Source organism: Corylus avellana, chromosome 5, assembly GCF_965113065.1.
Source record: "Corylus avellana chromosome 5, dhCorAvel1.hap1.2, whole genome shotgun sequence".
In the NCBI taxonomy this organism is placed as follows: Eukaryota; Viridiplantae; Streptophyta; class Magnoliopsida; order Fagales; family Betulaceae; genus Corylus; species Corylus avellana.
In genome coordinates, this window is record NC_142494.1 from 22,744,843 (window position 1) to 22,757,781 (window position 12,939).

At 34.5% G+C, this 12,939-nt stretch overlaps 2 protein-coding genes across 3 annotated transcripts; one reads left to right on the forward strand and one right to left on the reverse strand.

The window, feature by feature from the left end:
• The first annotated feature begins 260 nt into the window (after window positions 1-260).
• On the forward strand, window positions 261-3,592 carry LOC132182899 (endoglucanase 9-like). 2 transcript variants are annotated; one of them, XM_059596266.2, is made up of 6 exons: window positions 261-467; window positions 553-1,062; window positions 1,225-1,374; window positions 2,251-2,362; window positions 2,488-2,651; window positions 2,736-3,592. In XM_059596266.2, exons 1-6 carry the CDS (start codon window positions 261-263, stop codon window positions 3,069-3,071), a joined length of 1,479 nt encoding a protein of 492 aa, XP_059452249.2. In that variant the 3' UTR covers window positions 3,072-3,592. The 2 variants fall into 2 exon arrangements, with proteins under 2 accessions (XP_059452249.2, XP_088372368.1); XM_088516242.1 differs by lacking the exon at window positions 261-467 and adding an exon at window positions 2,122-2,126 and having other exon boundaries at window positions 595-1,062; window positions 2,265-2,362.
• A 940-nt stretch (window positions 3,593-4,532) lies between these two features.
• On the reverse strand, window positions 4,533-6,937 carry LOC132182900 (RNA-binding (RRM/RBD/RNP motifs) family protein). Its single transcript, XM_059596267.2, has 4 exons — window positions 6,770-6,937; window positions 5,679-5,890; window positions 5,087-5,258; window positions 4,533-4,988 (listed from the first exon to the last, which is right to left on the reverse strand). The coding sequence occupies exons 1-4, from the start codon at window positions 6,801-6,803 to the stop codon at window positions 4,819-4,821; spliced, it is 588 nt and encodes a 195-aa protein (XP_059452250.2). The 5' UTR covers window positions 6,804-6,937; the 3' UTR covers window positions 4,533-4,818.
• Window positions 6,938-12,939: the final 6,002 nt, after the last annotated feature.

Genomic DNA, 12,939 nt, shown 5'->3' on the forward strand with positions numbered 1-12,939 from the left:
AATTAGTATGTGAACTTGATCTTTTAATAGAACTATAAAAAAAGCATTTTCTTTTCTAGATATTCAAGAGACATATGACAGTTTTGTAACTTATTTCGGAGGAATTCTAAATTGGAGGAAATTTCTCTCCATTAAATAATAACAATAAACAAAATGATTATCTAAAGGAAAACTATATATAGTGTTTTGTGCATCCTCTTCTTATATAAAGGCATGTTAAAAGTTAAAACAAACCATATTTGATGCATTAGCAAATACCAATGACAATGATAAAGGGAGCTTCTTTGTGCCTCTTGTTTTTCACATCTTTATTTGTTTTGGAGACTGTTCAAGGCAATCCCAACTACAAAGATGCCTTAGAAAAGTCTCTGCTGTTCTTCCAAGGCCAAAGGTCTGGGAAGCTCCCTGAATCCCAGAAAATTACTTGGAGGTCAAGCTCCGGCCTGTCGGATGGTCAGCTAGCCAACGTATGTCGTTTTCATCGTCATTGCACTTATGTTTTCTTTCGTGTCAGAATATTTGAAACTCATATTTTACTTTTAACTTCTACAGGTGGATTTAACCGGAGGATACTACGATGCCGGAGACAACGTGAAATTCAATTTTCCGATGGCCTTCACCACCACCATGCTATCATGGAGCACGCTTGCATATGGGAAGCGAATGGATAGCCTGAGCCAATTAGAAAGTGCAAGGGCTGCAATACGATGGGCGACTGACTACCTTCTCAAGTGTGCGACTGCCACGCCTGGGAGGCTCTACGTTGGTGTGGGAGATCCCAACGCGGACCACAAGTGCTGGGAAAGGCCCGAGGACATGGATACGGTTCGGACCGTTTATTGGGTGTCTTCTAGCAAACCCGGCTCGGAGGTGGCGGCCGAGACTGCAGCTGCTTTAGCTGCTGCTTCCATGGTTTTTAGGAAGGTTGATTCCAAGTACTCCAAGCTACTGTTGAAGACGGCCAAAGATGTCATGGCATTTGCAATGCAATATCGAGGCTCTTATAGCGATTCCCTCGGCTCTGCAGTCTGCCCATTTTATTGTTCATATTCTGGATATAAGGTAAAAGAAATAAAAGGATAAAAAAATATATATTTAAGTGAAACGAAATCATCATTTACCATTATCCTTTTTTTTTTAATCAAGGACACTATTTTTCTATTACGTCCTTAATTACTTATATTATTCTTATTGATTTTTTTCTTTTTCTTGTAAAATTTTCAGGATGAACTGCTTTGGGGAGCTGCATGGCTGCTAAGGGCTACCAAAGATGTTTCTTATTCGAATTTCATAAAATCATTGGGAGCTGATGATTCTTCAGATATCTTCGGCTGGGACAACAAATTGGCTGGTGCTCGTGTTCTCCTAGCAAGGGTAAAGGAGCCTACCTATATATTATCATTAATAAGGAAAACTTCATTTAACCTTTTTGAATTGTCAATATTTTTACAATTATCTCTATAAATTTAAAAAACTCTTAATTTAATGTATTATTCTTTCAATTTTTTTTCAATTTCACCGATTTCTGTCAAAATACCCATGTGTTTTTTTTTTTAATAAAAAAAAAAAATTAGGGCATGGGTATTTTTGAAAATTTTGTTAAATTTTGACCAATGTCTAAATTCTTACAAAAATTTTCCTTTAAAAAAAAAAAAAAAAAAAAAAAAAAAAAGGGGTATTTTGAGAATTTTCACACTTATCCGTTAGGATTTTCTGTTAAAATCCTAACTGATGGGTGAAGTTAAAAAAATAGAAAAATAAACACACCAAATTGAGAGTTTTTAAAGTTTAGTATAGTAATTCCAAAGGTGATCGATGAAAGTTCATGCGGGTTAAATGAAGCTTCTCCTTGAAAAATGATTCACGTCAATATTTTCCTTATCTTTTCTCCATCTCATCCTACAAATTCAATAAATCAACTATTATATTTGTAGACTCATGTTTACCCCCCACACATTAAATGGTGGATTCATTCATTCATTCACCAAGGAGATAGTTAAAAAAAAATGGTTGAAAAATGAATAAATTATATCATTTCTCTTAATAATTACAAAATGTTACCAACTTATCAAGTTAAATTAAATAATAATAATAATAAAAACTTCCAATGCTAAGTAGGAGGAATTGTTTTGGATTTTCCATACACTTTCAACAAATCTGAACCAAGTAAACCTGAATATCTCTATCAATTGTATTATTCCCGTTATTTGTCTCTTAGCAATATTTGACATGCTGTTTTCCTTTATGTAGCGAGCCTTGATAAGCAAAGACAAGGACGCTGAACCATTCAAACAAAAAGCTGAAAATTTCATATGCATGATTTTGCCCGACTCTCCTTCCTCATCTACAAAATATACACCAGGTATTTAATTAATTAATTAATTAATGCCACCTATTTCAAGATTTCAAGAGCTTTTATTCAAGTTTTCATCCTATAAATTTTGCTTAATTATATTACTAACCAATATTAATTCATTTGAAATGAAGGCGGGCTTATCTTCAAGCTACCTGACAACAATCTTCAGTATGTTACATCCACAACATTCCTGCTTACAACATATGCCAAGTACATGGCCAATACCAAATACACATTCAACTGTGGGAGTCTTTCGGTCACTTCGAAATCACTAAGAACCCTAGCAAAGAAACAGGCAAGTCATCAAACATGTTATTTGTCTACTTCTCATTTTATTTTTCCTGGGTTTTCTCCTCTAACATGTGGAAATTAATTACAGGTTGATTATATATTAGGAGAGAACCCGCTGAAGATGTCATATATGGTAGGATATGGGACAAATTTTCCAAAGAGAATTCACCACAGAGGATCTTCCTTGCCTTCAGTAACAAGCCACCCAGATGCCATATCTTGTCAAGGCGGTTTCGACCCCTTCCTTCATTCATCGAACCCGAATCCTAACATCTTGACCGGAGCCATTGTTGGGGGTCCAAACGACAACGATGAATTCCCAGATGAACGGACTGACTACAGTCATTCAGAACCTACCACCTATATTAATGCTGCTTTTGTTGGACCTTTAGCATACTTTGCCAAGAGCAGCTACAGCACTTGATGCCATTTCCTTCAATAGTAGTGCAATGTGTATGTATATATATATATATTCTAATTTTCCCACCTAAAACCAAGCATGCACCACCAAGATATTGGTGGACTATGTGATCGTGTTTGAATTTTTTCATATAATTCTGTGATCCAAGGATCTTCAGATTGATAGGACAAGCTCAAATTAAATTTAAGTTTGAAGAGTCATGTAGTCGGCAGAAACAAATATGGAAATGATATTTCAGCAATCAACACTCTTATCAATTTATTTTAATTACGTCACTAACAAATGACCCGTCAGTTTGTAAAAGAGTTAATAATATCATAAACATTTTCCCTCTCGCATATGGATGGTATATATTCACATGTGAGAGACTTGAGTAAAGGAATATATATATACAAATAAAAAAAATAAAAATAAAAAAGATAATGATATATCATAACTCGAATGAAAGGTGCTCTGCCACAGAATCTATTATATCACTTGGGAAGGGAAAGATAGTGTTCTGCCAGCTTCCGTACCTTCATAATAATGTGTAATAATTTTTTTTTACCAAAAAAAAAAGATAAGATCACATTAACAACTAACTAAAATACTATTCATTTCATGATAATATTTTAAGTTTGTGCATTTTATGGTGTATAATTTTACATTATTTAATTTTTTAAAAGACGTCAAAATTAATTTTATGTACACGATTAAATGCACCAATTTTAAATTCTTAACTATTTTATAGATATTATCCATTTTATTTGAAATAGAAAGATTCATATTCCAAGGAGAGAGGGTAAGATGCCCCAAGGGCTACAAACAAAAACACATAACTATAAAAACAAACAAACAAAAGTACAACATACAGCAAAGGACACCATACGAGGAACATCAAAATGTATGCAACAATGGCAAAGGTACTGAAAAAAGAGCGAGTGAAAATGGATGAGAAACCCAATCCAATAAAGACCTTGACCCAAATATCAAGATCAAGATCAAGGGCTGTCGTAAATTAGCGATTACAAGCATCGCCAGCACAAAGCTCCGCTTAATCGTATTGTTTAATCGCATTTGAATGTTAGTTATCTAACTTAATTGGATGTCCCTGATTCCTGCCTGTGGGCTTGTTATAACTTCATCAACTTTTCAAATTATTTGCTTGCTGATTTCTTATTATTACATTAACTTCATTATGCAATTAACACCATGTATGTTTCCTCACCTCTTCTTTATTAAGATTGTGCATAATGAAGTTGGAAGATTTTTTTATATCAACAATATAATGTATGAGAACTACAGAAAAATCTGTCAATTTTATCCCAGAAAACAGTAACTAATGATCACAACAAAATACTCCTCCTTTTAATGATAAAAAGTAGGAGAGAAAAAAAAAAGTACGAAAAGACCACAAAAACAGGACAAATTTCAGCTGCTACAAAGGTTTAAGACCCAATCACTAAGAGACTTGCTATTAAAATATCAGAGTCAAGAGAAACCTTCACTATTAGATAAAACTGCAATATCAAAGAAGAGTAAACAAAGAACTACACCCAATAAGTCTATTTCTAGGAAGCACAACACAACAAACATAGCTGAGTACAACCTACCAACATGGCTTAGTGATGAAACAAATTAACTTACTGTTTAGCATCGTCCACTATCCTTCTACACATCCAGAACAACAGTAACACTTACGTTGTTTGACTGTTAGGAAGACTCACCAAGGTGGGAGTTTGATTGATCTCTAACAATCTAATAATAATTATCACAATGAAGGATAGTAGATTGGGTTACTTGTATCGTGGCGGCGTGACCTAATATGGTTAATGCTATCCATCGTCGCCCCGAAAACTCTTCGACTGTATTCATAATTGTTGTCATTGAAATGTGATCCATACCCATTAGATTGACTACTTACACCAGGGGGGGCAGGCACTGTATTGAAAAGAAGCCTTTTTTAGAACCTAGACATTACAATTTTTTGGGATAGGAGAAGGAAATAAGGAATTAAAGGGAAGAGAAAAATACGTAACCTTGAGGAGGATTCTCTTGGTAAGCTGAAAACCTCGATGGTTCTGGTAACCTCATGGAGTGCTGAGAAATCTCCATATTGTTAATTGGAACGGGGTGAGACCTCGGTCTATGAGATGAGTTTGATGCGGGTGTCGTTGACATTGGAGGTGAGGGCTTGTCTTGTCCAGATATCTGTTCACCAAGGATCAAATATAATTATCAAGAGCATTTTCAAACTTTTTTTGTAATTAGGCCCAACTTTTCTATATAAAGATGAAAATGCTAGTCTACTGCCAATCACTGCGAACCCCACCATCAGCAAATATGCCAGCAATTTAATCAGAAGAGCACGAATCAAACTAGTGATTCCTTAATCTGACTGGGTTAACTGAGGCAGAAGTCTCCATTAGATCGTTGCTCATGCACTAACTGGATACAGGCTGGGCTAAATTACAAGAGAAAAAATTCCATCCCATAAAAGAGCTTGAGAACCTAAGAAAGTAAAGAAAATTGATATATAATGATATAAATCCTAGACTAATAAAACTATTTGGCAGAAAATGACACTAAACAAGTTACAGCAAGTGCAAGCAATAGGCAACAGGTACATACTGCAAATTTCAGTGTTCGATTATAGAGAGTCACAAGACCAGAGAAAAGCCTGACAGCATAGCCCGCAATCTCTTCAGTTTCATATTCTACAAAGGCAAAACCTTTGGGTTTATCTGTTTCCTTGTCTCGTGGGATGTACAAGTCTACCACCCGCCCTGCTTGAATCAAAATATCATACAAGACCCTTTCATTCACCCTCTCATCCAGATTACCTGCATAAGATTGAAAAAGAACAAGTCAGAACAAATTCTGCTCATGAATAACTATCAAGAAAACAGGCAAAAGAAGCCACATGCCAGTACAACAAATCGTATCAAATACATTTGTTTCAATTTAATAAAAGTATAAGAAATACATCAATAAAAAGGATTCTAACCAGCCAAAACACAACCAATGATATCCACTTGGGAGCAGAGAATACATCAATTTGAAGGAAAGAAATCAAGAATTTTTCAGGCTTACTCTATCAACTCAAATAGAGATCAGATGTCACTCTATCTCACACACTCTATCTCCGGGATCAAATTGTTTAAATGACGAGAAAATTTGGGACCCAGATAAACAACTAGTCGTCCAACAAAAGAAGCCTAATTCAAGGCTCCATTCCAGCGCAAACCCATCCCAAAATCATATTCAATTTCTCAAATTACTCTTCAAATTCCAAAACGCAAAAATATCCGCAGGTTTCTATCTAATCAACCTAACATAACAAAATTCATAACAACCTCAGAAACCATCAACAATAAACAGGGGGGGAAAAAAACTTGACTCAATTTTCGGATTCCAAATTTTGTAAGGGAATTTTACTAAAAATAATAAAACTTTTATTTTCAAAATGTAATTACAGATACCTCGAATTCTATCACAAACATTTTACATAATTTTTTTCCTCGAAAAAATCAAATTTCCCGGGAAAATTTTTTTTCCACGTTTGAGAACATTTTCGCAGAAGAAAAAAAAAATCCTTTAATGTTCAGGTATTTCTGATTTTTCGTAATACTATTTTTCCGGGGAAACATTTTCCTTCAGAAGCAGAGACAGCGAAATGGAAATCAAAATCGAAGAAGGTGAAGGAATTGTCTCGATCTTACCTACGTAGACGCTGCAACTTGAGCTTCCTGACATGGTTGGTATACTTGAATTTCTGAAACGTGATGCGAAACCCTAGCTCGAACGACGCCGTACAACGATGAGATCACTTTCTTTTATCTACTCTCTTTCCGGAAGATAACAGGAATAAAGTCTGCGACAGAGAGACTTCCGATCATAGTCAGAACAGGAATAAAGGTTGCGACGTCGTTATATGTATAAGGTTGGAATCACCTACGTTGGATTTACAGCGATTTATGTACAACCGCATTTAGGCTACTGACACGTGGCTTAGAGTCCTAGGTTATCATTCTTAATTAGTTTTTTTTTTCTTTCTTTAATTAGGTCGCCTCAATTAACAAGTACTAAGAACATGTTTAAGATTGCTTTGAAAAATAAAACTTTTAAAGTCAAAATGAATTTTTTAAAATGCATTTCGACAATTTTTAGAGTAAAAAAGTCAGAAAAAATACTTTTGAAATTTTTTATCAAACATACGAGCTTCTTGTTTGGCATAACTTTCTAAATATTAAAATTATTTTTTACCCTTCTTAATATAATCCCAAACAGATTCTAAACAAAGCCGCACTGTGGTTTTTAATTTTCAATTTGCTTCACTGGATGAATGTGGCAGAAAATCTCTTATGTCTATCAATTGGTGCTACCTCTTAAGTTTTCATCAATGTGTTCATTTTTCATCTTTTGCAGTTACATATCTCAGCATTCTGATTTCTATCAACTGTTGGACAATATTGACATCTTGGTATATAGATAAGGTGATAAGAGTATCACTCTGCCAATAAGCCCCAATTAAAACCTTGAACAAATCCTCAATGTGTAGAATATAACTAGTTGAACCTTTGGTTTAAGTATCTATTTGGGTGTGCGTTTGAGAAGCCTAAAAGTACATTTAACACTCAAAAAGCCCGTTTGAAGAAAAAAATATCAGTTTAGTAAAAAAAAATTAAAAGCGCTTTTAAAAGTCCAAAAAACTTAAAAATAGCTAAAACACACTTTTAACAAAAGCTTAAAAATAAAGCTTCTGCTAAAAAAAATGGTTTTTTTTTACTTAAACAAAGATTCGAAGCACACTAGGGTAACCCACATAAAGAACAGAATTCATTTAAGCTTGGAGAAAAACTCATGATATCAGATAACTTATTTAATTAGAAAGAAAGGTCCTGTAACTCACAAAGTCCACCTTGATTAAATTTGCTCGTGTAGAAGGCTGAATACCTTGGAATCTTCTGAATAGCCAAACGTGGACTGCCAAATCCACGAGAATGTCTTGTTGTTGGATCCTACAACCATAGCAGAAACCAATTTGTCATTCATCTGCAGAAACCCACCATCCAATATACAGTTAATTTGCAGCATATATGGTTGAAAGACAATGAATCTATGTCATGTAATGCGTAATAGCATTACCACTAAAGTGAGGTCAGTGCTTGCTGATTAAGCCAATGAATGTAAAATATTAGTTCCCTGTTTAGCAAGGTAGAATTTCAGGTGATCATCAACCACTAGTCCCCATTTGCATGCAAGAATTTCACCAAAACTGGGCAACTGTAACTTCTTGCAGCCTAGGAGGGTAAAATATTAGAGACAGTTAAGGCCCATTCTACCAAAAATTCAAAGAATCAACTGTAAGAACAAGTCTTGCATGAGCAGAGGACAGATACTGACAACAGGAACCACATATCAAAGTATCCTTAAGCAACATATCCATAATGGACTGACATACACAAATGAATTTTTCACCAGTACCTTCATCACTGTTACATTCCCAGATTCACCAAACCAACTCATGTATTGTGACACCCTCGGAAAGTTAGTCTCATATTGGAAAGATGAATTGTCATATTAAATGGATGGATTATAAAAGTACTCGTGGGCTTTAAGTCTTACATTTGTTCCTTACAAGATTGGACTTTATAAGTGATTTTAAGGAACTCTAATTATAACTTGACTAGTCCTTTTGAAGTGATAGTGCAGATGTACTTAGTACTTTCCTAATGGTCGTTACATGCCCTTCACTATCAACATCCCAAGGAATACTCCAAACCTACCAAAAACCACATCGAGAAAAGGATTTATACAATATTAACCACAAAAAAAGTGGTGTGTGTATAAAAGTGTAAGGGTGGTTTTCTGCTCAGCGTGTTATTTTTATCACAAATTGCAATGAGGAAATGCCCCAGAAGCCCACACACTGAAAGAAAAGGCCTTCTCACAACTTACAACAAATTTCACACCAATTACAATTTTTGGTAGGCTAGAAAAACTGGCTTCATGAACTGCATACAGGCCATAGTAAGCCGCCTTATGACTTTGGCAGTAGGCAACGTAACAAGGGGCCAGGAAAGACAGAGCATAGCTTTATGAACCTTAAAACTAATGAGACTTTATCCAAGATACAACAGGTTTAATTGGAAAGTTTCCATGGAACATTGTTACAAATACTGAAATGTTTATAGTAAAAAACCAACAAACCTTAAACAACCAGTTCCTTAATAGACTTCTTCCCCTTCCAAAATCAACTAAAAGCCTATGTTATAAACGAAGAGTCCAATGTCTGCAAAATTCAACTAACAATTTAAAGGCATACAATGACCAAATGACATAGCCTTTAATATCTCGAGCACCATGCATTTGATTTTCCCCTACAACCCTTGTCTTGTCTACAACAACAGGACACCATCAAGCACATAATACCAAACTGCAGAGCCTTATCCAAAAGGACTACATTTACACTGACTCCTCCTTTTAATCGCCTCATTCCCCACCAAGCTTTCATCTATGGCATTATATTTGATTGAATGTAAGATTTGAGCCCCACATTTTCTTTGCCAAGAAGTTATCGTTCTGTTTCTGTTTAGATTACATTTTCTCAAATCCTTCATTCTCATATTGTTCCCAAAGGCAATTAAGCATACAATGTTTACTTCTCCCACGTTATATACGCATTCAAAATTTACTTTATTCGTTTATCTATAAATAAAATAGAAACAGTAGGAAAAAAAAAAAATTACTTTCAAAATATTGACAACTAGTAAAGATTCCAAATTCTTGTTTTCTTTTCGTTCCCAAAGTTTCTCAGCCACCAAACAGATGTCAGAGGCACATAAATACAGGATAAAAGGAAAATCGGCTACCTAGAGCTATGATTTAGTTTGCGTATGTTATCGCACCTGAATCGCAGAAACCAGGGAAGTGGTTTGATAGGAGTAGAAAATCCGGAGAGAGAGCAAGAGAAACATCTATTTATTTCTTTTCTATCTAATTTTAGTTTGCAATGTCCACGTGACCTAAAGATTGCATTATTTTTTTCACAAACTATTAAAAATTTGTAATTTATCCCAAATGTCAAAAATATTTCTAAAAAAAAAGGGGGATAAGAAGAGGTGACCGAGCCACTTCATTGGCTAATTGGAAGGTGGCTGAAACCATCCCCAAATGACCTAGAGGTTCGACTACCCTTCAATTTTTTTATTTTTTATTTATTTTTTTCATTTAGGGGTGGCTCACTATGGTAGTGGTTTGGCCAACTCTAGATATGGCCAAACTGTTCTATAACCTCTTCGACCTATTTTTTAAAAAAGAGAGAAATTAGTTTTTAGTTCTAGTTTGGCTTATTTATTTTTCAAGCGAAATTTAGTTTGTTCACGAACTATCAATTAACTAATTTATTCCTTATATAAAGTAAATATCATAATTGTTTATTTTTTCATAAATCCATACTAATGATTAGTTAATTGATTTTTGTTAAGATTTTATCATTTGATTCAATTAAACAAATTAACTAGAATATATCTTAACTAATCTACTCTCGAATTTATATGTATGTTTCATAGTATGTATGTAAATTTATTATGCGCGCACATACACATATTTATACATACATACAAACACACATTTATCTATATCAAGGCTCACATTAACAACAATTCAAGCTATATCTATTATATTAGGACAAGAATTCATCTTTCCTTAAGATGTTCTAATTACGAAATTAAAATAATATTATAAAATAAAAATAAAGTTATATAAGTTTATTCGAGCTTATATAAGTCGATCAAATTTTATATGAGTATAGCTCACTAAGTAATCAAACATAATTTTGTGTTCACGACTAGTTCATATATTAAATGAATGTTAGTTTAAAGAGAATATATATATGTTTTTCATGAGTAATGCTATAAACCATCTTTTTATCCTTTTTTTTTATTTTTCTAAAGCTGATATGACTTTTAAAATCACCATTAAATTTTAGATGAATCATACTTGAATTTTAATCTAATAGTGATTTTGAAAGCCACATCAGCTTTAGAAGGATAAAAAGAGGATAAAAAAAATGGTCTCTAGCATTACTCGTTTTTTATATTCATTTTCATTGGCATGATGATTTTTTTTTTTTTTTTTTTTTGACATGTCCACACAAGGGAAGGAGAAGGAAGATTCGAACTAGTGACCAACCTCCGCTTTATGAAGCGTGGTTCAACAGCCGATTGAGCTACCCCTTGGGGACAGCATGTTGAAAATTAAGTCGTCGCTAAAGTTTCTTTTTTTTTTTTGTGACGAGCTTTGTTTTCAACAAGGCGAAAAGCAGCCTCTATAAACAGCTAAAAAAAAAAAAGAGCATCTATATAAAACCATTTGCTAGTGCTAGAGGAGGAGGTGAACCACCTCCTCCTCCTCTTTTCCTTTTATTTAGTTTTATGCTTTTCTTTTTGCTGGGTTTCTCTCTTCAGAAGTGAACTCTTATTTCTCTAGAGCTTGCTCTAAATTCATCCTGACCTTCACTAAACAAAAGCTACACCTTCCTTCCCTTTACGGCCACTTCTCCCCCATCGTGGATCGTCTCCTTCAACGTTTCGCCAACCAGATCTATGGAGTCATGAAAATCGACCTTTTTCAAAGCTCGATCTACTCCTCCCCATCAGCCCTTGGCCGAAACGCACTCCTCCACCAGCATCCCCGACGATCCAGTTGCCTAGCGCTGTGTTCGATGCCCTGTTCCGACATTGACGCGCCGGCGCGTGGACCACACATTCCTGCGTGTGGATCTTACTCGCCGGCGCGTGGGTCCCATGCGCCGTGCAGTTCACCACCGACGACCTCCTCTGGAGCAGCCGCTGTTTTTTGAGTTTATGCTGTTATTTTATATAACTTTTTGTTGTTGTATTGCTTATTGGTTAACCCGAACTAGATGGGACTCTTTGGAGTTGATCTTTTTTTCTTTTCTCTTTGGTTTCTTTTTGGAAACCTTTTTTCCACAGTTACTTTTCATCTAAATCTCCATGGTTTTTCAGGAAGTCTGTTTAGATGTTTGATAGGGGTATTCGTACTCCCTATGGTAGTATCCATCACCAGTATACGCCACGACAAGGGTTTTCTTGGGCTGCATTCGCATCTCTTTTTTTTCTTTTATGATCTCATTCCTGTTTTTGAGATTTGTTCGGTTGGGGTGCTAGTAAACTTGCATTTCTTTATTTTCTGTCCTCTGTAACCTCTCTCTTTGAATGGAAGTTGGTTTGTTAAAAAAAAAAAAAAAAAAAAAAAATGAGCGCCTTTATACACCATAATAATCGAGATGGCTACTCCTCTATCCCTTGATGGGAAGGAAACGGACGTGACATTGAAGCAATTAATGTAGAGCTAGTAAGGCTAATAATTGAGATCAATTATGCAAATTCAAACATATATAATTAGTGATTTAATTTTTAGGATAAATAATAATTTAACATATATTGTAAAATAGTCAATAGCATTTAATTATGTTATCACTTCAAAATAATTTTTCAAGTTGTAATTAGAACTTTTCACAAAAAGCTCAATCTCATTTATTAATAAGTCAATAGAAAACTTAGCACTTATAAGCATCTTTATAATTCACTTACTCAATGCTAAAAGCATACAATTTTTTTGGAAATTTAATGATTTATTTTGTATTATGACTTTAGGCACTAGGCATGCATGTCTCTAGAACCAACCAATAAGTTTTGAAGTTTGATATAAACATTGGGTCTAAGTTATAACTCACCCTTAAAAACTAGCTTGCAAAGGGAAAGTACTCAAAAACTTATATACATATAGTTAATATTAGATTTAACCCATGTGATCGAGACATAAGGATCATAACATACCATCATGCTTCTACAGCCGATACACA